Source organism: Sturnira hondurensis, unplaced genomic scaffold, assembly GCF_014824575.4.
Source record: "Sturnira hondurensis isolate 20B ecotype Veracruz unplaced genomic scaffold, ASM1482457v3 Scaffold0004136, whole genome shotgun sequence".
Classification (NCBI taxonomy): domain Eukaryota; kingdom Metazoa; phylum Chordata; class Mammalia; order Chiroptera; family Phyllostomidae; genus Sturnira; species Sturnira hondurensis.
The window spans coordinates 4,064,458-4,088,942 of record NW_028076767.1 but is presented as its reverse complement, the minus strand read 5'-3'; the positions used below and the strand labels follow the sequence as shown (position 1 = coordinate 4,088,942).

Sequence of the window (24,485 nt, the reverse complement as noted above, 5' to 3'; positions counted from 1 at the left end):
GAGAGGGGAAGGGAGGGAGAAACAGAGGGAGAGAAACATCCATCAGTTGCCTCTTGTATGCACCCCAACCAGGACTCAACCAGCAACCCAGGGATGTGCCTGGACTCGGAGTCTAACCAGTGACCCTTAGCCTTGCAGGATGACGCCCAACCAACTGAGCCACACCAGTCAGGGCAACCAAGCCTTTTTTAAAATTTTTTTTTGATGAACAACCTGGTCAAGAACCAAATTGTTCCAGAATGGAGGTTTGCCTGTACTTAGAACATATGTCTTCCTGAGTATCACTTAGAAATTTCATTTTATTTCTTCTTCTTTTAAACATTTGATTTATTTATTTATTTAGAGAATAGAGTGAGAAAGGGAGAGATTGATGTGTGAGAGACACACTGATTTGTTGCTTCTCACACATCCTCTACTGGGGACTTGGCCCACAACCCAGACGTGTCCTCTGACTGGTAATCGAATCGGCACCGCTTCAGTTCCCAGGCTAGTACTTAGTCCCTTGAGCCACACCGACCAGGGCTTTATTTCTTCTTTAGATTTATTCACTTACATTTGCTTAATAGGAGTAAAAACTCCCCCCCCCCCTTACAGATAGGCTTAATATGCAAATGTTTTTATTTCAGAAAGATCCAGATTACCTGAAGCTATGGTTGGAAAATTTTGTTTCCAGCTATGAACAATTCTTAGATGTTGACTTTGAAAAGCTGCCTACCAGGTATGTAGAAACACTTAATAATCTTACTGTTGGGTGAGTTTGTTAATTTTGGGCACAAAGCCTTCATTGGTGACATATACAAGGATAGTAATTATGTGACACACAGTGATACTCTATATTATATAACCCTGCTGTCATGGTAGATACTGCTAATTGAACACAGCAGTCTTTTTTTTTTTTTTTTTGCTGATACTAGACTTGGCTTCTGGAAGTCCCTTTTCCATTTTGGTCATCCCCTGGCAACTGGGTGTCCTGCAGTTCAGTTCTGAGACTACGTGGAGTTAGTGCAAGAAACTGCAACTTAAGGGCAAAGTACTGTATTAGACAACCTTTACTTCAAACACTGTTTGCAAGTCTTAGGAGCTTTGCACACTTCTCACCAACTAGCCATGAATTTGGGAGTTCTCACGACTTCCTCAGGTTCAGCAATTTGCTAGAACAACTCACAGAACTCACTGAAAGCACCGTACTTGTGGTTATGGTTTTATCATAAAGGATTCATGTAGGACAGGGCCTGGAAAGGTTTTGATGCAGGGCTTCCCTACTCTATCCCTATGGAGTCAGGGCATGTTGCCCTCCCTGAACATCAGTGTGTTCATCTAAGGAAATAGATGAGCTTTGAGTGTTCAGAGTTTTACTGGGCTTTGAGCTTTGAGTGTTCAGAGTTTTATTGGGTCTTACTACCTCGTTGACCATATGGTTGAACTCAGTCACCAGGTTCTCTCTCCCAGAAAGTAGGAGGGAAGAGGGGTCTTCCAGATTCAGCTAGCTCCTCTCAGAACTGTCTAAGGGCCCCCAGTGAGCCACTTCATTTGCATAAAGTTTCTTTATTATACCACAGGCATTTGAGTTGAAACTTACATTTATTCCTGGCCATAAATTAGGGCCTCAGAAGAACTTCTGAGAGGAGGTAAAGTATTTATATTTTTAAAAGCTAGATTTGAACATCAATAAATGGGTGGAAATTCAAATCTTATGGCAAAGTACAAATACAAATCTTTTCTCTCATTTTTCTTCCTACCACCATTTCCCAACTCTCACAATTCCCAGATCCACTTCTCAGGTAAAGTTGTATCTCAAGCCATGTTGAAGGTCTGCTACTTGTAGGTCAGGTAACAGAGGTTAGGTTGACTGGGTTAAAAAGCTGGAGAAATGAGTAGACACTTTAGCTACAATAGAAACCCCATTTAGAGAGATGTGTTGAGGGGGAGGGGAGAAATGGGTTGTATTTGATGATGAGAAAGAATATCTGTAGAATTAGAAATCTTCGAGGAGGAAAGCATCTGCAGTTTGGGGATGGAGGTAGGCTTTAAGAGGGTAGGCACAGATGAGTTGAATCTTGAGAATCAAATGAGAGGCCAGATTGTGAATTGCCAGGTGTGTACTGTTAGTGGGCTTCAATTTTTTTGTTGTAGAAGTCTCTAGTAAAGACTTTTCTGCCCAAGAGTGTCGTAATCAAGTTGTTTTTAAAGTTGCTTTGGTGACATTTGGAAATTGGATTGAAAAGGGTTGAGACTGAAGACAAGAAGCCCAGTTAAGTTGTGATTGTAATAATTTAGAGAAAGAACTTAGTAGAGCTTTTAACCGATGCATTGAACTAAAGAAAGGATGTGGTTACGCTCCAAAAGCAGTAGTGCTTCATTATTTGTAAGTACAGTTTCAGAGTTATTCTTCACTAGATTGAGTGTTTGTAACAGGTTTATACAGTTTTAAGTCTTTAACTCAAAATAAGGTTATATGTTACTGGGAATATAAGACAGAAAACTGAACTTGAACAAGAATTAAATCTAAAAAATGCAATGGGAAAAAAAGGATTATATGTTACTGCTTTTCTACTCACAAAGTATTGCTGTAGTTTGTGATTAGAAGTGCTTCTTAAATAACTTACAGCTCATTTCAAATCATGAGCCTAAGATTTTTATGGAGCTAAGATTTGGGCCTTCGAATACTTGGGGTTTACTAAGCAGCACTTGTTATCATCTTGACATTATTAATGTCTCTTTTGGGGGCGCATAATTTCTAAAAACATTATGTAAACATATATTGCCACTATTGTATCAAAAGTAAGTGAAAGCATGCCAGGAGCATTGCTTTATTTGTGATTTTATTGGCTTATTGAAAATTAGCCAATATTTTGTATCTTTGTATTTTGTATCTTTGTCAGAAAACTGTTAAAAATGATAAATTTAGATTTTACTAGTAGTAAGCTTTAAATTTTTCAAGTGAATGCTATGTCCAAGATGTGGGAAATTAATTTAGTCAACCTTAAAAATAAGGAAAGCTCATGTGATCATTTATAGTAAACTGACTTTATAGAATTTACAAGCTAGAGAATTCATAACACAAGGCAAGGATTGTTTTTACTAGAATTTAAAGCCTTGAAATTTAAGCTGGACTTCTGTGATAGATTGAGGCAACATTATCAGCTCTTTAGTGCAGACATTCAGTAGCCAAACAGAGGAATGAAACAGATTTCTGGAACAGATTTGGGAAATTTCAGCAAAAAGGAGCATAGAATTTTGGGCAATAAAGTCCTAGAGGTGGGAAAATGCTTCTACATTCTTAAATCGTCATCATATTAGGAACATGGCTAAAAATTTTAACTTTGTCTATACATCATGTTCTAACCAAGTCCCAGTTTTATAATGAGATTAGGGGGAAAAATCAAGCATAGGTTTCTCTTTTAGAAGCTACTTCTTTTTCTGTCTAGTAAGGTAAAAAGCATGCACAGATAGAGAATGGGATACTTAAAGATAGAAGGGACTAATCCTTTAAGTAACTAGGATTGAATATTAAGAACATGATGTTGTTTTTCTTGTTTATGTTTTTGGAAAAGTGAGGAGGAATAGTTCAGCTTAATCTTGAAAATACATTATGTTTAAGTCTTTGTTTTTTATTTTGAAGTTACTCTGGTTATTCTGATCACCTCTATTTTAGCTTTTAGGCAAGAAAAAAAGTATATATAAAAATGAGACTTTTCTGGTACCATCTATAAATAAGAGAGAAAGAAAGATTCCACAGTCACAAGTAAAGCTATGTCCAGACTTATTATTTTTTTTTACCTTGGTTTCAAACTTTATTCTCAGGCTTCTTTAGCTTAATTAGCTGCAAAAAAAATAATTTGTGTAGAAGCAAAAATTGAAAAGTGCTGCAGTGTCCAAGGGTCTAGGGCTTAAAAATATTAGAGATGTAGATTTTATCAGATCCATAAACAAAATTTGTGAAAGCAGTCATAATATAAAACAGTAGCTCCCAGTAACTTCTTCAAGTTCATCTTCAGAAGTTAACTCAATTCAGTTTGCTTCATTCTTGGAAGCCTCATCAAAATTCTCCACAAGATCTGGAACTTCATCATCATCCTCCTCTTTTGTAGCTAGTGATGCTTTTCCATCCACAGATTGTTTGGGCAGAGCCTCAGCGAGTCTCCTTAAACTAGTCAGACTGTCTGCACCACGCTGATTTCAGATGCTGGGTAGCATCGCTGTCAGCGGCTTTGTCTCAGCATGGCCTGTGATGGTGAAAGTGTTCGCTGCTGGAGATGCCTGAACTTTAGGCTTGTTAAAGTGGATCACTGTTCCTTGGTTTGTGAACATGTTTACCTCTTCTATACCAGAGATATTGTTTACCCCTGACTTCACTAAAATGACACATGTATTTTCGTAACATGGTTATAGAATTTGACAATCTTGGTAATGTGCCCTGTGATTTATTTTTTGTGTATTTAGTTAAAGTCATGTTTTTTTATAAAACACTGTACATTGCAGTGTGATTCAGAAAGAGGCTAATAATAAGTATCATATATTTTTATATGACTACTAGTAATGTGCTTTAAATTTTTCTGTGCACAGTGAACAGAGTAGCCTTTTAGTCTGTGTAAGAATAGTAATACTTTATGCTAAGCATTATCGCCAGATAAACAATTATGAGGTATAATTGTTATTTAACAGGAGTTTGTTTAGAGTGCTCCTTTGAGATTTGGGCATTTTTCTGAACAGAGATAGAGAAAAAAGTGACTTATGAAAAGATTCTTAGGTTTTAGTGATGGTACAAAATATGGAAAGTACATTACATTTTTTGGAGTTTTTTACATATTTCAAAGCTGAAAATGCACATTGACTTTCTGGTTTCAGAGCCCTGGGAAATGAGGCAGACGACACTAGTTTTATTGACTAGGGAACTTGAGAGATTAAATGAAGTGCTTCATGTTACAGAGGTGGAATTTAGCATGCAGGTCTTATGACTTAGAATCTAGGGACTTTTTATTTTAAGAGACACACACAGGAGCCAGTCACATCTCGTGTTGGCTTTTGCCCTTGAAGAACAATATAGTCTTTAAAACATTTTTAAAAATTTATTTGTGTTTTAGAGAGATAGGAAGGGAGAAAGAGAGAAACCTTGATTTGCTGTTCCACCCATTCATTTATTCAGTGGTTGGTCCCAGCCCAGGGATGGAACCCACAACCTTTTTGTATCAGGACAGATCTCTAATCAGCTGAGCTACCTGGCCAGGGCTAACAGTATCGTCTTCTTACACAGAAACCAGTTATCAAAAATATTGAAATATTACTTAAAAAATCTATTGATGCTCGCACTTGAGGTTTTACATTCACCTCTATCTTTTTATTTTCCTTTTGCTGACTCTCCTCTCTCCCTCTTCTGATCACGTGGCTTGGGTAACCTATAGGCAGGTGAATATTGTTTAGTATAGGTACTAAACAATACCTATTTCTACTTGCTAGTTTTTTTTTAAGAAATGGTATGCGCACATGCATTGATACATTGCATTTGTAAATAGAAAATGAACTAATTTGTGTTCTAAACACTTTCTCTAAAAATAGCAAAATTTAAAATATAAAAAGCCTCTCTGTCTTTTTCTCTTTTCAGTAAGCCTCTGCTAAGGTAAGACTAACCTCTTCTCTCTAAAAATCTTCTAAAGTATCACTTGTCATCTGGTGGTGTCTTGCAGAGAAGGCACAGAATATATGAAATAAAAGAGCTTCTTTAGGATTTGAGCTGAATATGCAATTCCTCTAACGTGTGAAATATTTTCTTCTTGTATTTAAACACTCTTATTTTGTTCCCCTTATGTTGTAGGGTAGATGATGTGCCTCCAGGAATATCTCTGCTTCCTGACAATATTCTGCAGGTTCTGAGGATCCAGCTACTACACTGTGTGCAGAAAATGGCAGATGGGTTAGAGGAACAACAGCAAGCCTTATCAATTTTGCTTGTCAAATTCTTCATTATTCTTTGCAGGTATCTGGTACAAATAAACTAGTTATTTATTTTAAGTAAATATTGCCAAAATGGTAGTGCATTTATTGATTGTTACTGTTTTTTTTCATACAAATATTAAAGAATGAGAGCACCTTTTACAATAGGCTTGGTTGGTTGTTTTTTTAGATTTATTTATGTATTTATCTTTACAGGGGAAGGGAAGGAGAGAGGGAGAGAAATATCAGTGTATGGTTGCCTCTCGTGAGTCCCCTGCTGGGAACTGGCCTGCAACCCAGGCATGTGCCCTGACTGGGAATCGAACCGCGATCGTGTGATTCACAAGCCCATGCTCACTCCACTGAGCTATTCCAGCCAGGGCTTGTTTTTTGTTATTATATTGGAAAGCCTTTTAGTTACTAGACCTAGTTATAGAGAAATTCAGCCAAGATTTTTAAAAAATTGCTTTAGAGTAGAGACAGTAACAGGAGTTTTCCTAACCAAGAGTTTATTGCACTGCTATTTTCTGTGTGGTACTCACCTATAGACATACATTCATTTTTAGTACTGTGCATTGCATTTTTGAAGTGCATTGTTCTAATATTTTATTTTACAACTGTACCAGGAAAATATAATTATTCTACAGCTTATATTTTCCAGATTTATAAATAATTAGGTCTGTGGCACTTAAATTTTGATATGCCTAAATAGCAACTGGGAAACCTGATAGAAATACAGAGCTTGATCCTTACTTATAGAATTTCTGATACAAAAGTGCTTGGGCATTTTGATTTTCACAAACTCCAAGATGATATGCATATCCAAATTTAAGAACTGTTGCATTGGGCCATCACATATCTCTTAAAGTCATTTTTTTCATTTTTATTTTTAAATATTTTATTGTTTATGCTATTATAGTTGTCCCAATTTTCTCCCTTTGCCCCCTCCACCCAGCCTGTCCCCCCACTTCCATAGTCAATCACCATACCGTTGTCTGTGTCCATGGGTCCTTCATGTATGTTCTTTGACTACTCCCTTCACCTTTCAGTCAGTCTCTGCTTCCCGCCTCCCCTCTGGCAGCTGTCAGTCTGTTCCATGTTTCCATGTCTCTGGTTCTATTTTGCTCATTAGTTTTATTTTGTTCATTAGATTCCGCTTATTAGTGAGATCATATGGTGTTTGTCTTTCACTGCCTGGCTTATTTCACTTAGCATAATAGTTTCCAGTTCTGTCCACGCTGTCACTAATGATGGGAATTCTTTCTTTTTGCTGCATGGTATTCCATTGTGTAGATGTACCACAGTTTTTTTATACACTCATCTACTGATGGGCACTTAGGCTGTTTCCAAATCTTGGCTATTGTAAATAGTGCTGCTATGGTCATAAGGGTGCATAAGTTCTTTTGAATTGCTGTTTCAGGATTCTTAGGATATATTCCCAGGAGTGGAATCACTGGGTCAAAAGGCAGTTCCATTTTCAGTTTTTTGAGGAAGTTCCATACTGTTTTCCACAGTGGCTGCACTGTTCTGCATTTGCACTAATAGTGTACTGGAATTCTCTCTTCTCCACATCTTTGCCAGCACTTATTGTTTGTTGTTATATTAATGATAGCCATTTTGGCAGGTATGTGGTGTTATGTCATTGTGGTTTTAATTTGCTTCTCTCTGATGACTAGTGATATTGAGAATCCTTTCATATGTCTTTGGGCCCTCTGTATGTCTTCTTTGGAGAAGTGTCTGTTGATGTCAGTTGCCCATTTTTTAATTAGATTGTTTATTTTCCTGATGTTGAGTCGGATAAACTCTTTATATATTTTGCAGATTAAACTCTTGTCTAGTGCATCATAGGCAAATATGTTCTCTCATGCAGTCGGTTCCCTTTTTATTTTGATGATGATTTCTTTAGCCGTGCAGAAGCTTTTTAATTTGATGCAGTCCCATTTGTTTATTTTTACTTTTATTCCCTTTGCCCTAGGGGATGTATTTGCAAAAATATTGCTGTGCAAGATATCTGAAATTTTATCACCTGTATTTTCCTCTAGGATTTTTATGGTATTATGACTTGTATTTAAATCGTTTATCCATTTTGAGTTTATTCTGGTGTATGGTGTAAGATGGTGGTCTGGTTTTATTTTTTTGTGTGTACCAGTCCAGTTCTCCCAACAACATTTATTGAAGAGACTGTCTTTTTATTCCATTGTATGCTCTTGCCTTCTTTGTCAATTATCAGTTGACCATAAAGACATTTATTTCTATGCTCTCTGTTCTGTTCCAATGATCTGTGTGTCTGTTCTTAAAAATCTGTTTGTTTGAAGGCATTTCCCGTTGTATATACTATTTATTTCAAATATTTTATAGTAATTAGTAGACAAATAGAAACTTGATTTACTTACTACATTTTACTTAATTGTTCCTTGCCTTTGATTGCAGAGATCATAGAAAGGTTAAGCAAAAGTTGTTAAAACATTTCTCCAGTAATTTAGGCTCTGTAGGAGGCTAAATTATTTTTCAATGTTGAGTTTTAGGAGTTCTTTATATATTCTGGATGTCGGACATATGATTTGCAAATATTTTTCCCATTCTGTTTGCTTATTTAATAGTGTCTTTTGATGCACAAAAATTTTAAATTTTCACGACGTCCAATTTGTCTTTTGTGGTTTCCTATACCTCTGGTATTATAGCCAAGATATTATTACCCAGTCTAATGTCATAAAGCTGTCATCCTGTTTTCTTCTAAGAGTTTCATTGTTTCAGGTCTTACACTTAGGTCCTTGATCCATTTGGAATTAGTTTTTGTATATGGTGTAAAGTAAGGGTACAACTTCATTCTTTGCATTCGAATATTCAATTTTTCCAGCACCATTTTTGTAAAGACTGTCTTTCCCCATTGAATGATCTTGTCACCCTTGTAAAAAAAATTCTTTGACCACCTAAGTGAGGACTACTTCTAGGCTCTTTGGTCTACTTGTCTGTCTTATATGCCAGTACCATACTGTTTTGATTATTGTTGCTTTGTACTAAGATAAAATCAGGAATTGTGAGGCCTCCATTTTATTGTTTTTTATTTTTATTTTTTTTTCAGGATAACTTTGGCTATTTGGGGTCCCTTGGGATTCCTTATAAATTTTAGAATGGATTTTTTTCTCTTTCTGCAAAGAACATCATTGGGATTTTTATTAGAATTGCACTGAATCTATACATTGCTTTCATTAATATTGACATGTTAATAATAGTAAGTTTTCCAACCCATGAACAATGTTTTTATTTATTTACATTTTCTTTAATTTCTTTCAGCAATGTTTTTTGGTTTTCAATGTACAAGTCTTTTACAACTTTAGTTATTCCTTACTGTTTTATTCCTTTTGATGTTAATGTAAATGGAATTCTTTTCATGATTTCCTTTTCAGATTATTCCGTTATACAAATGCAATGAACTTTTATGTGTTGACTTTATATCCTACTACTTTGCTGAACTCATTTACTAGTTCTTTTTTGTTGTTTTTTTATTATATTTTATTTATTATGCTATTACAGTTGTCCTGATTACATCTACTAGTTCTAACAGGTTTTTTTGGGGGGGGTGGAATTTTTAGAGTTTTCTACCTATAATATGATTATGTAATTTGCAAACAGATAATTTTACTTCTTCCTTTCCAATTTGGATGCTTTTTACTTCCTCCCTCCCTCCCTTCCTCTCTCCCTTCCTTCCTTTTTTTGCCTAATTGTTTTGGCTAGAAGTTCCCTACTGGGGAAGCTCTATGTTGAATAGAAGCAGTAAAAGTAACCATCCTTGCCTTATACCTGTTCTTAGAGGAAAAACTTTCAGTCTTCACCATTGAGTATGATGTTTGCAGTGAATTTTTCACATATGGCTTTTATTATGTTGAGATCATTCCATGGTGACCCTTTAAATTCCCTGGAATTTACTTCAGCAGAGGGAGAGGGACTTGCAACAACAATTTACGTCAGCAGAGGGAGAGGGATAGGTGCAACAGCAATGGCTGCCCTGCCTCTTTGTCTGCACCTCTGCGATAAAGAGCAGCAATCAATAAAAGAGCACAAACCCCTGGTATTTGGAGGTTAAGGTCCTTTTTGCCCATGCTAGTTCTTTTAAGCTATTAGCAAGTTGTGTTTCCAGGAGTGTTTGTATAGCTGCTTCTCTCATGGCTGGGTTGGGGGGCTGGGTAATTACTACTTCTGCTGTTAGCTAAAGTTGACCAAAATTAACCAACATTAACTGCAATTTTCTGTTCAGGTCTACCTCTGAATGTTATGAACCTTGAGTAGACTCTAGAGTTCCAAATAGTTATAGCTGACCAATTCTACAAGGGCTGTTGTTTTATAGATGTGGAGACAGATTCCTGGTGGTTTCTACTTGATCATTTTCCCAGGATCCTCTGCACAGTCTTTGAATTTTACCTCTCCTTTACTCTGTTTCTTGAAGATTCTGTACGAATCTGACTTCTTACATTAAGAAATCTACTAATTCAGTTTTTCTAATTGTTTAGCATATACTGGATTTTAAGATACAAGATATTTTTCAATGTCACAGAAGAGAAAATTAAGAGTTTGTTTTGTTAAACCAAGAAAAAGAGTGGTGATGTTAGATACAGGAAATGTTAGCATTTTCTGTGTCTTACTTCAGTATTTAAAAATAGAATAAAAATGAGGGCCAAATGTTAGTTAATTTCCAAACATCAACCTACTGCCTTTTATTTTTATTTTTAAACTATATTTCATTGATTATGCTGTTATACTTGTTCCAGTTTTTCCCCCTTTGATCTTCTCCATATGGTACCTTTATTTCCTCCACCAATCTCCTCCTTAGTCCATGTCTGTGGCTCATGCATGTAAGTTCTTTGGCTACTCCATTTCCTATACTGTTCTTATCATCCATTCCCCTGTCCATTTTATGCCTACCAACTTGCACTTCTTAATCCCTAAACTTTTTCCCCTTTTCCTTCCCCTCCCCTCCCCAGCTGATAACCCTACAAATGATCTCCATATCTATGATTCTGTTCCTGTTCGCTTAGTTTGTTTTTTAGATTCAGTTTTTGATAGTTATGAATTTATTGCCATTTTCATGTTTATGGTTTTGACCTTCTTTTTCCTAGATAAGTCCCTTTACAATTTCTATAATAGTAGCTTGGTGATGATGAACTCCTTTACTTCTGCCTTGCCTGGGAATCACTTTATTTGCTCTTCTATTCTAAGTGGTAGCTTCCCTGGATAGAGTAATCTAGTTTGTAGGCCCTTGCCTTTCATCACTTTGAATACTTCTTGCTAGTTCCTTCTTGCCTGCAAAATTTCTTTTGAGAAATCAACTGAGAGTATTTTGGGAACTCCTTTGTAGGTAATTCTCTGCCTTTCTCTTGCTGCCATTAAGATTCTGTCTTTAATTAACTTTTGGCATCTTAATTATGTGCTTTGGTGTGGTCCTCTTTGGGTCCATCTTCTTTGGGACTCTCCATGCTTCCTGGACTTATTTGTCTATTTCCTTCTCCAAATTAGGGAAGTTTTCTTTCATTATTTTTTCAAATAAGTTTTCAATTTCTTGCTCTTCCTCCTCTTCTTCTGGCACCCCTAGGGTTTGAATGTTGGTACATTTGAAGATGTACCAGAGGCTCCTTAAACCTATCCTCATTTTTTAAAATTCTTTTTTTCTTCTTGCTGTTCTGATTAATGGTTTTTTTATTCCTTATGTTCCAAGTCTTTGATTTGATTCTTGGTTTTATCCCTTCCACTGTTGGTTCCCTATAGATTATTCATTATTTCACTTAATATAACCTTCAGTTTTGCCTGGGTATTTTTTATGCCGTTGAAGTACCCAATGAGTTCCTTAGCATCCTGATAACCAGTTTTTTTAACTCTGCTTCTGCTAGGTTGCTTATCTCCATTTTGTTTAGGTCTTTTTCTGGAGTTTTGTTCTGTTCTTTTCATTTTATTCATCTTTCTTTGTCTCCTCATTTTGTCAGCCTCCCTGTGTTTGTTTCTGTGTATTAGGTAGAGCTGCTTTGATTCCCTGACTTGGTAGCCTGGCCTATTATAGAAAAGTGCACCTGTAAGTTGTATGGGGTGGAGCCTTAGGTAATTGCCAGGGTGGGGCAACTTGTGTCACCGCTCTGTGGCTCTCTGTGGGAGAGGGCTCAGAGAGGGGACTATGTCTCTGCCTGGTCTCTGAAGATTTGCCTGGGAGGAAGCTGTCTCCCAGCACTCACCCTGTTGCCAGTCACTTCACTTTCTCCCCAAATTCCACTGGTGCCCTCTCAACTATTGCCCAGGTGATCAGTCTCTAAGGGGTGAGTCATTGTCAGTTCTAAATCCATTGCTTGCCCTTTTTGAGGAGTCTGCTGAGAATCCTGCCATTTCTTCTGCTACCCCAACCCCCACTGGATTTTACAGGCAGAAGTAATGGTGACTTCTCTTCCTGGTACTGGAATCCTGGGCTGGGTGGTCTGGTCTGGGGCTGGGATCCCTCGTGCTTGAGGTGTCCCTCACAATTTTTATTTACCACCTGTGAGTGTGGTGTCACCTGTTCTGCATCTCTGCGCCTTTCAGTGCCACTCCGTGTCTCCATGACTCTCCACGTCTCTTGTGACTGTCCATGGCTCTCCACCTCTCTGTACCTCTTTGCCCACCTCTGCCTCTCCTGCCTCTCTGGATGAATGTGGTTTCTTTAACTTCTTGGTTGTTGGACTTCCATACAGCTTGATTTTCTGATCTTTCTGGATGATGTTTGTTTTGTAGTCTAGTTGTGATTTTTGTTGTAGTTGTGCGAGGAGGCGAGGCTTGTTTACTTATGCCTCCATCTTGACCAGAAGTCTTGACCCACTGCTTTAAACAGGAAATGTACTATTCCTTCAATTCTAAAAAAGTAACTCTAATTTCAAAAAGCAAAGTGAAAACTGTTAAAATGACTATAATATGTACAAAACCCAAATTAGGAATCTGCGATGGGACAAAAAAACACTGAAAAGAAATAATTCAGAATGTATGTAGTTGCTAATGTTTGGCTTGTAAGAATATTTGTGATATTTTTCTTCTTTTGTTTCTGTTTCATAATCTTTTTCTAATTTTTCTATAATGAATGTTAATCAGCATGTACTTCTTAAATATTTCTTTGTTTATTAAGTTAAATAAACTTAACCAGTCTGGTTAACTTTATTAAGTTAAATAAACTTAATCATCTTAACCAGCTGCTGGAAGTGTATATCAGTCTCAGTGAGAAAAGCAGTTATGTAACTATTAATTTTAAGCTTTAATAAATGTGTTTATTTATTAAATAAATATGCCAATGTGTTTTCAAAATCCAACCTTAATACATGAGCATACACTTTTCTCACTATTTACATGTAACAAATATACATGTATTTCTTTCCTCACAGAAATCTATCTAATGTGGAAGAAATTGGCACTTGCTCTTACATTAATCATGTCATCACTATGACAACACTTTACATCCAGCAAGTAGGTGTGAATTAATAAATTCTGTTTTGCTGCTTTACTGAGAGTAACTAGGTTTTATTTTTTTCAGTAGTATAATTAGTAAAGTTAAACATTTTTGGAGTACATAATAATAGAGAATAGAATTAAAATTATCACTGGTACAATATATTTTGGGCATCTTATACATATTATCTAAAAATAGGAAAACATTTATTAATATATTTTATTTTAATTTAAAAAATTAAAATGTTTTGTAAATGACTTTTTAAAACCGCACAGTTTGTTATTTTATGTATTTATTCATCAAACATCTTTTGTTGAACACATAGTTTTTTTTGGAACAGTCTTTGGTTATTTATTGGAAACCCTTTCTAGGAAATTAATAAAATTTGAGAGGTTATATTCAGTCCATCTAATTAATTGACTATTTTTAGATTCAAATGGAACTTAGACTTTTACTTGAATATAGATGATTTATTATTAGATGATGAAACGTAGTTCTTTAATGATGTAGGTAAGGGGGTTGTACAATTTAATATTTTTAACTAGACATAATTTTATGATTACTTTTATTCTCAGTTAAAAAGCAAAAAAAAAGAGAAGGAATTGGCAGATCAGACATCTATCGAAGAATTTGTGATCCATGCATTGGCATTTTGTGAAAGTTTATATGATCCATATCGGAATTGGAGACACAGAATATCAGGGTATGTCTTGTAAATCACAGTTTTCATTTTAACCTTAATGTCATAATATGTGCAATTCTTCAAAGCAAGTCTCTTTGAAAGCAGTTGGTAAGATGTGTTTAAGACAACCCTCATCTCTGTCTCTAAAGTAGAGAACGATGTTTGAGGTAATGAATTCATGATAAATGCCACTTTCAGAGAATCAGTTTACCCTGAACTTTTATTTGTAATGCAATTAAGTGCTAATGATCAGATAGGAAAATTTCAAAGCACAGTCATATTTTTTGAGGGAAGGTGTCTGTTTCTAATCCATATTTCATAATTTGAAAATGAGCTATAACAATATTTTATCCATTTATTTTTATTTGTGGAGCTTATGTCAGTCAAGGTCTAGTAAGGAAAACAAACCATACTATAATTTTATTTAAAAAGAGAATACAGGGTGAGGTAAAAGTAAGTTTATAGTTGTGAATATGGGAAACAGAGTTTATTTTTATTTCTTATTTATTTCTTGTTATATTTTTAAACAATTTTAATTGTATTTTTTATAACTAGTCATAAACGACTGTACACCTGCTTTTGCTCAACCCTGTGTAATACAAGGAAATTGTTTAATAGGTATTAAAGAGCTTAAAAAGCATAGGGGACACTGATGTAATACAAACACGGTGACTTCTGAAAGCAGCTACTTCCCTGAGGCTGTGGGAGCAAAGGGAACAGACAGGAGTTACCAGAAAGTGGGATGTTCAGCCCTGCAGTCCTGGGGCTTGGACCTCTGAGGAAGGAGTATTGCTTAGCCAGTGTGGATATTGCTGCATAGCCATGAAGAGTCTAGTTCTGAGACTGTCAAAAATAAGCTGAAGATAGGAACCAACTGTGAATACTACAGTTCAGAACTATTGGCTGGTAAAAAATAAGGAATAAGGAATCAATTCATTTTTTGCTGTCAATCTTCTGGGCTCCATTTAGTACTCACTATTCTCAAAACCAACAGTACTGTGGCTGGGAAAAGAGAAATAGAGTTTGCAGAGTGCCTGTCCCAGAATCACAAAGCAGGTGGAATATAGGATGATGGATTTGGAGGTTAGTGATAATAGCATAATTACCAGTATAGAGCTTAAAGAGAAGAGTTTTAAAGCCATATGTCTTTCTTAACCTGTGGGCACAGAATAAGATTTGTATCATCATCCACAATGAGACCTCTTTTTCAGATGTCCCAAATCTGTATTTTCAATCTCTAGATTTTTTCATTTTCATATTCAATTTAACCTGACCCACCTATAAACAATTCCCACTTCCTATAACATGTCATTACTGAAATGTTTGGTTTTTATAGACTTTCAGGGTTTTAGGATAGTATATCCTCACTTTGAACAGCCAGCATTAAGTGAGGATGAAAAATTTATAAGAGAGAACATTTACATATATTATATGGTAATAATTGTATGATCTATATGGTGATATTTTATTTAAATAACACATCCTTTAGTTAAAGCAAGAAGTAGAATACTATAGACACATACTCCAGCTCTTAAATATAATAATCCTATCTGCTTATTTATACATTTACTTTTCTTTATGCCTTGAGAGAAACTGTCTTTATTATAAAGTTAGGGTTCTCCATAGCAGTAAAACCATTAGGGGTGTGTGTTTAGAAAGAGTTTATTATAAGCCACTGCCTCATGTGATAATAGAAGCTTGCAATCCAAATCTTTCATGTGGATTGAGCTTGTGCCCCAGGAAAGTCAGTGATGCAGTTATAGTGAAGGCTGGTGGGTAGAGAGCTGCTGTTCCAGTCACAGTCCAAAGGCAGTCAGGCTGGACTCGCAGACCTGTTGATGCAGATGAAGTCAGAAGGCAGCTTACTGGCGGAGAGGCCAGTCTTTTTCTTTACTCAGGCTTTTAACTGATTGGATGAGGCACTTTCTGTGCGGGGCAATCTCCTTACCCAGAGTTCACCAGTTTAAGGGTTAATCTCATCCAAAACTCCCTCCAGGATGACACAAGTTTTGATAAGGACTTATTTTTGCATGCTTTTAAAATGTTTCCCCACAGATTATAAATTTGTTGCAAAGGGAAAATTAATTATTTTATATAGTACTGATAGTGTGTTGACTAGGTAATCAAAACTAACATCAATGAGAGGCAGATGGACATTTTGTGCCTCTAGCTGTGACAAGTCAAAGGACTCATCATTGCTCATATAGTATTCCAGCCAGTTCTGCATAATCTTCATCTAATTATATGGAAACGTCAAGCAAACCCAAAATGAAGAACATTTTAATGAATAAAAAGAGTGGGGACAGTGTTCTTTAAAAGTGTCAGAAAGAATGATGGTGGAAATGTTTCAGATTAAAGGAAACTGAAGAGACATGACAGCTTAATGCAATACCTGACCCTGGACAGGAAGCTGTACTGGGGTAGGGGTTAGGGGCATTGCTATAGAGGACATTATTGGGTCAGTTGACAAAACTGGATTATGAATGGTAGATTGAATAAATGTATTGTTAAATGTACTGAAATTTATAACTACACTGTGATTTTACTTAAGAAAATATTTCTGTTCTTAGGAAATATTCACTAAGGGCTAGAATATTTATAATTTCCCTTTAAATGTTCTAAAAATATGTCTGAACATGTATATTTATAAATATATGTACAATATCTTGTGTGGGGAGAGAGTGAGCAGATGGTAAAGTAAAGCATTTGAGATAACATTTTAACTATGAACCTGGGTAAACTACATTAGAAGTTCTTTGTATTTTTATTCTTGAAATTTTTACAAGAGTTTGAGCTTATATCCAGATAAAAAGTTTAAAATTAAGACAATAGTTATATCCTAAGCAAAATGTAAGCACTAAAAAGAAATGAGCCCTTGCTGGTGTAGCTCAGTGGATTGAGTGTGGGCCTGTGAACCACACGATTGTGGTTCGATTCTCAGTCAGGGCACATGCCTGGGTTGCAGGCCAGTTTCCAGCAGGGGACTCATGAGAGGCAACCATACATTGATATTTCTCTCCCTCTCTCCTTCCCTTCCCCTCTAAAGATAAATAAATAAAATATTGAGAAAAAAAAGAAACCAGAAAAATTGACCAGGGGATATGAACTTAGAAAACAGATGCAGACGAATGTTTTGCAGTGCTCTCAGAAACTTGTTGATATGTATTAGCATCTGTTAAATGTGAGATATTTGACCCTAATATTATATATGATAGTGGAGCAACCAAGTATGCTGTGTTCCAAAAATGGTACAAGACTAAGTTCATTTTTAGCTGCTCTATCTTAACCCTTTGAAAGCATGCAATGCAAACTACTTGTGCTTTATTTTATTTTGTTTTATCTTAGTTTTATTTTTATCCTTATCTGAGGACATACTTATTGATTTTAGAGAGGGGGAAGGGAGGGAGAGATACATACATCATGTGGGAGAGAAACATCCATTGGTCGACTCTTGTATGCTCCCCAACTGGGGACCAAACCCATAACCTAGGTATGTGCCCTGACCAGGAATTGAACCTGTGACCTTTCAGTTTATAGGCTGGTGCTCCAAACAACTGAGTCATACTGGCCAGGGCTACTTATGCTTTATTGTTTGTGTTATGGATAATAATTTCTCCTCTTTATTTATGATGGTATATTAAATGTTCCCACATTAATAGTGGAAGTTATGCTTATATGTTGCATCTAGTACAGGGCTTTATTATTATTACGGAAATTATTGGGGTGACATTAGTTTGCAAAACCATATATGTTTGAAGTGAACAACTCAATAAAATGCCATCTGTACCCTGTATTGTGCTCCTATTGCCCCAAGGAAAGTCTTTTGTTGTCCCCCTTCCCCCCTGCCTTTGCCCACCTCCACCGAACTCCTACCCCTTTTCCCTCTGGCTATCACCACACTGTTGTCAGTGTCTGTGTGTTTTTTTTGCTAATCCTTTCATCTTTTATACATACCCCCGAGACAGCTCTCAGTCTGTTCCATTAATACAGGGCCTTTAGAATGAAGTCATTAATCACAAATTGCAGGAGTACATTTTCATTACGTTAAGTGAGAATGTTTATTGTTGTTTGTAGCACAGGATGTTTCGGTAAGATATACCTAATTTATTAATGCTATAATTGATATAAGTGTAAAAGGTAAATAATCTCATGGAAAAATGTAACTAAAATATAAATAAATTTCATTTTTAAATTACTTTTCCTACCACATGACTGAATTTTTTAAAGGCATGACTATATTTTTTATTGTAAAGACATAAAGTCTTTGATAATGGACTTAATAAATAGGAAGATCTAATCGTATCCTAGGATGTTATGTTTGACATTATAATAAAAACAGACAGAATGGTAATTCTTATGCTTCCTTGCAGTAGAAATGGTCATAGATTTAGAAAGCATTCAGTAGCACATGGTGTCTGATATGATTTCTAGTGAATCTGGATCATAGAACTCTTTTCTGTCATTACTGAGTCCATCTGTGCCTATCCTGTTTGGCTTATTCTATGGTCAATTGGCTTTTCTTTCTAGCTTTGAATAATTATAAGGAAATTAATTTCAATATTTCAATTATAGTTATTAAGAAGACATCTTAATTCAATACTTTATTAGTAGATCACATTTAGATATATGGAATTTCTATGTGGTACTTCTTTGAGTATTTTTCATTTTTGTTGGCTTTATCTAACAACATTAAGAGTTTTTCAGGGCATGAACCAATGTCCGTGATTTTTTTTTAAATTTTCATCAGTCTACCTGTTGGATATATTGTTATAACACTAACCTTTTTTTTCCCCAATTCCCCACACCACCATATCCATCTAAGAGACTCGTTTTGTATTGAATTGAAATGTGCTTGGTAAAAATATATGCTATTTGTGTTGGCCTTACGAAAGTCTGTGGAAATATTTCAGCCACCAAAGCTACTGGAATTGTCATTAAAAACAAAATTTATCTCAGCCCATATTGGAGCTATATCCTTAAGATAGAAGAGGCAAGTAATATGGACTCTTTGTGTTCAGGTGAAATTTCAGCCAGTGGCACAGAATACCCTGATTTCTGGTGAAGGTCAGTGGTACTGTGGTAATAAACTATTACCTTAGATATCAAATCAGCAGAACTGCTAAACAACTTCCTTTACAGATTAGAAATTTGAAATAGCTATTTCCTTTTTCTTTTTCTAGTTTGGAGATTTTATCTGGCTGCTATGTTTCACCATTAAGCATTTAAAAATTTTTTACTTGCTTCTAAAAAAATCTTTTTATTGGTGAACATTTAAGTTATTGGCTAGACTTCCTCTTTAAGATTATATCAGTCCTGGAGATGTATTATTCAGTTCACAAATCAAAAATAAAATATTACATTTATTTTATAATTATAAAATTATTTTTACTAATTGTAAAAATAATTTTGCAAATTATTTTGTACTATCTCTACTTGTCCATGATATAATTTGGTATTACCTTCTTTTTGATGATAGACGAATCCTTAGTACCGTGGAAAAGAGCAGACAGAAATACAAACCAGCGTCTCTCACTGTGGAATTTGTCCCTTTCTTTTATCGTAAGTAACAGCTCTAATTTCTCTCACTTTGGTTTTGATGTTACTTAGTAGCTCTGGGACCATCCGTTTGTTCACTCATAAATGGGGACAAAATATCATCCTCATCTGGAATATTATAAGAATTAAATGAGATGGCATAAAGTATCTAAAATACTACTTGATAGGTGGTTTCTTTTTTTCTTTCCTGTGAAAAAAATACATATGAACCTTGCCTTTTAACAGATTTTAGCCTGTTCACAAATAGTTCTTAATGTTTCAGTGTCAGACATTCCTTAGACATAAATAATACCATGAAAGAGCAATCTTATTTATTTGTTTATTTGTGTATTATATTCACAGAGTGTTTTCAGGAAAGTGAACATCTCAAGGAAAGCCTTAAGTGTTGCTTATTGCATCTCTTTGGAGCAATTATAGCCGGTGGGCAGGTGAGGAATGTATTGAATGTTAATATACAAAACAATAGTTAACAGTGCAAAAAGCTTTCCGTGGATTATTTAATGTATTAATTTCTTTTTATAATGTAATGAAACATACATATATTTTTCTGAGTTTATATCTTGTTTAAAACTAATCTATCTACTTCTTTATTTTGTTAACTTCCTAGAAACCTACATAATAATCTTAGTACTAAAAATGAAATTAATGCATAACTAGATTTAACAGGTTTTGGTCTCATAAGTCCTTACTTTAGTTGGCTTTTCAGCTACTGGTTCTTACTTTAGAGTATAGAGGGTATTCAGCTGTATTAGTCCACTTGATGAAATGGAGCTCTAGCGGTTTGATTTCCTAAGGTACATGACTTTAGTCACTCTTCTGTTGACTTACAATTACCAAGTGCATATAAACAAGGTTTTTAACAAACCCTTAAGAAAAGTATTGTTGTTGTTGTTTTTAAGTTGAGCATCTTCAAAGCTGTCTGTGGTGAACTTTTGAGTATAATTACTAGTTGAAAGAGGATTATAGTCCAAAAAGGACATTCTGCCCATTTTCTTTATGCACACAGTTTAGATTAGAGGTTTCTAACACTTTTTGTGTCACATACCCCTTTGGCAGCTCAATAGAGCCCCTTATTAGCATGTTTTCGAATGCCTATAATTAAATACATATGCTCACAAAGGAAACTCATTTTACTAGAATATGGTTACTAAAATATTAGTAAAGATTTGTAGCAAACTAATATGCTTTATAACACATTAAATAAAAAGAGATACTAGCAAGTCTAATAACTAATGACAATTTAGAAGAAGAGATAGGATAAATGAGTTTTAAGACATTGCAAGAACAATAATATAAGAAAATTTATATTCTATTGGTTACAAAAATCACAGGTATAGCTAATATTACTTGGGTTTCCTCATGGGCTCCCTTGCCTTTGCCTCTTCACTCTAGTAAAGAGGAGTGTCTTTGTAGTAGGAGGACTGGTACCAACATTGTGTTTTTGAATTTGTTGCTTTATCACCTACCTTTATTAGCTGACATCTTTTATTTGTTTCAGTATCTCCCAATGTCCATCGTTTCTCCACTACTGTACTAAAAATAAGTGTATGTGAATAAAATTGGAAACGACATTGCTTTTGCATTTCTCCATTGCTAATGGAGAAGCTGGTTGGATCCCATTTCCTTTTTGAACACAGACTTTTTGTTAGTGCCCAAGGGTAATCAGGCCCTGAGGGACTTCCAGTAATTAAAACAGAAATCAAGCAGATACTAAAAGGCCAACTTACTATTTTATGTACTTAAAATACTCTAGCTATAACTTGATTATAAGGATTGAGTAACTGCTGTGTTGAAGTCAGAATGTTGTTTGTTGATGATAGCATCAGTGAAAGGGAATTTAGGTGAATTTAATATCTACATGTGTATGAGTGGCCTTGTCATAAAGAGCAGAAAAATTAAAGTCTGGTGAGTATTCTCCCTCCCCAAAGCATCATGCCTGGGCTTACCGTTGGCGTATTTGTTCTGCTTTGTGTTATGTTAACAGCAGGGGTTTTGGAGCCAGGTTGACATAGGTTTAGATCCTGTCTATCTGTGAGTAGTTGTATGTCCTTGGATAAACTATTTACATGTGTTTTAGTTTCTTTACTTATAATACGGAAATAGTAACATGTACAGGGTAGTCATAAGGACCAAATAATATATAATATATGTAAAATGCTTAACAAAGTACATGTGCTTGTAAGTACTAAGTAAATCACAGATGTATTCAATTTATGTGATTTCCTGTAAATACTAAAATTATAACTGCTTAAATTAGATGTTCACTTTTTTTCTGTCATTAAAAAAAGAAAACAGTAGTAAGCAGTCCATAGTTAATCTGGTGGCTCTAGGATCCTCAGGTATTCAGGTTCGTTCTGATTGTCAGTCTGTTTTTACTTACTGTTTCTTGTGCTTCGAGATAGCTTCTAGAGTTCCGGCTCTTTTGTCTGCATTTTAGTCCCAAAGATGGAGAGGGAGGTGAAGACAAATGGCAAATGCTAGCTACCTTTAAATGGGATACTAAAAAGCTGACATCTGATGTCATTTTATCTCATCTGCTAAACTCCATCAGATCATTGCAAATATATCCAGATAAGAAATTTGATGAAACTTGCTTTCTCAGACTCCTTAGCAGCAAGGGAGGCTAGGAAATGTATGTAATCTTTATTCCTTCCTGGTAGTTACGTATACAGCAGAACATCAGGGATTCTATTCATAAGGAAGCAGAGGAAAATGGAAGTTGGGTGGGCCATCAGCAATTTCTTCCATAATGGTACTTGTTATTATTGATATTATTTATTAGGTTGATAATAACAAGTCCTAATAGCTTCATTGCTGTTACTTTCAGATGATTTTGCATAACTGTGTTCATGTGACCTGACCAGAATTGAACTCACAACCTTTTGGTTACTGGACGATGTTCCAACTAACTTAGCCACTCTGGCCAGGGCTAGCCTCCTTACTTTAATTCCTGAGTTTATTTCCTTGTGATATAAAGGTGCCTCCAGGTCTCAGGCCTGCATTTCAGGCAGGGAATAGGTGAAAAGGCCAAGAGCAGAGAGTTCTTCCTTTTTATTTGTGGAGTGATAGCTTCTTCATAGTCTACTGGCATGTACCCTTCACCAAAACTATGTCACATGGCTATTCCTAGATGCAAGGGGGTGTGGTGAGTTGTCTATGTGAGGAGATTCCTGTCTGAATAAAATTAGAATTCTGTTAGGAAATGAAGACAGGTAAAATACTAGCAGTGTCAAAGTATCCGGTGAAAATTTTTTATATGTTGATTTACTAAAATAGAAAGTCTGAAGATTTGTTAAATTGCTTTTTTAAAGTTATTTTTTAAAAAATCCTCACCAGAAGAAATGTGTTTTGATTTTAGAGAGACGAGAAGGGTGAAGTTGGGGGGGGTGGAGAGAGAGACAATGGTCTGATGCCTCCTGCACATGCCCCAACCTGGATTCAACCTGCCACCTTTAGTTGTATGGGACAACTGTCCAACCAACTGAACCACCTGGCCATGGCTCCCCCCCCCCAAATATACAAAACTTCAGATTTTGGGGTTTTACTTTTGTTGTTTGTCATGTTTCAGAAGAATGCTTTGCAAGCAATTTCTCCAGCCACCATGGAAGTTCTTATGAGAGTATTGGCAGATTGTGATTCCTGGGAGGACAGAAATCCTGACGAAGTGGGTAGGAAGGTAGAACTGACTCTGAAGTGCCTTACAGAAGTGGTGCATATTCTTCTTACTAGCAGCTCTGACCAGCGTCAGGTGGAAACCAGCACTATTCTGGAGAACTATTTTAAATTGCTAAATTCAGATCACTCAGCTTTACCAAAACAAAGGCGGTCCAGAGAGTGGGAAAGCTGGTTCATAGCTCTACAGATAAAAATGCTGAGTAAGTATTGCATAAAGTTTATTATACTCAGTTTCTCTGAGTCCTTTTGTTACTTTTATATTTTCCACTTAATTTGAAATACAAAGCCATTATATAGAAAGTACTGATTGTTTAATTCAGATATTGTGCGACTATTTAAATTTTGATTTCAAGATTATTAATAGGGTAATTTGTGTATACATCTTTAATAGTGACAAAATGGAGCTTCAATATTCTTTTTTGAAAGTATTATTTACTAAAAGCATCAATGTTAAAAAGAAAGCTATGATTTTGAAATTCTAGGATAAGTAAATTTTCAGAAAGTGCTATTTGTCGTTTCTAACCTATAGCAAGAGTCACATACAGTCAGTTTTGTATGTACTTCTACAGCATCTCTGTAGACTACTTACTTCCTCTAGAGGACCTCTGTTTTTGTTTTGTTGTCCTCAGAACCTCTGCCTCTGTGTGTGTCTGTGTGGTTTCTCTTTGTGTTGGTTATGTGTCATTCTGTGCTTATTTATCTCTCTCTGTAAGCTCCTTCACCAATATGTGATTTCTTACTGTATTCCTTTGTTAGACTGATAGATTAAAATACTACTAATTAAGAGTTCCTTTTTATAGAATTAAAATATTTTTGTTACAGTTAAACTAGGAAATTTAGATAAGTAAAAAAACGTAAGTTTTTTATATCCTATCATCCAGACATAACCAACATTAATGGTTTGTTGTGTAGCTCTACAGACTTAAAAAATGCTTATGTGGGTGGGTATGTGGGATATCAAAATTTTGGTGAGACTTAATGAGACACTACAGGAGTGATTCTGTAGGGAAATAAGATCCATATTTTATGTGTTTTATTCTTTTAATTTTTTTAATTGATTTGAGGGAAGAAGAAAAAAGCATTGATTTGTTGTTCTACTTATTTATGCATTCATTGGTTGTTTCTTGTATGTGTCCTGATACTGGGGATTGAGGCCACAGCCTTGGTGTATTGGGACTACATTCTAACCAA

The 24,485-nt window shown here is 35.5% G+C and overlaps 1 protein-coding gene and 1 pseudogene across 3 annotated transcripts in view; one reads left to right on the top strand and one right to left on the bottom strand.

Moving 5' to 3' along the window:
• NBEAL1 (neurobeachin like 1) overlaps positions 1-24,485 on the top strand; it is a 161,527-nt gene that overhangs the window by 26,856 nt on the left and 110,186 nt on the right. For all 3 annotated transcript variants that reach the window (XM_037043568.1, XM_037043566.1, XM_037043567.1), the window contains exons 3-9: positions 627-718; positions 5,813-5,974; positions 13,317-13,398; positions 13,957-14,084; positions 19,540-19,622; positions 19,962-20,047; positions 23,188-23,494. In XM_037043568.1, the coding sequence (XP_036899463.1) occupies positions 627-718; positions 5,813-5,974; positions 13,317-13,398; positions 13,957-14,084; positions 19,540-19,622; positions 19,962-20,047; positions 23,188-23,494 (940 nt within the window). The remainder of the gene's footprint in view (positions 1-626; positions 719-5,812; positions 5,975-13,316; positions 13,399-13,956; positions 14,085-19,539; positions 19,623-19,961; positions 20,048-23,187; positions 23,495-24,485) is intronic.
• LOC118985211 (transcription factor BTF3-like) lies at positions 3,790-4,369 on the bottom strand (annotated as a pseudogene).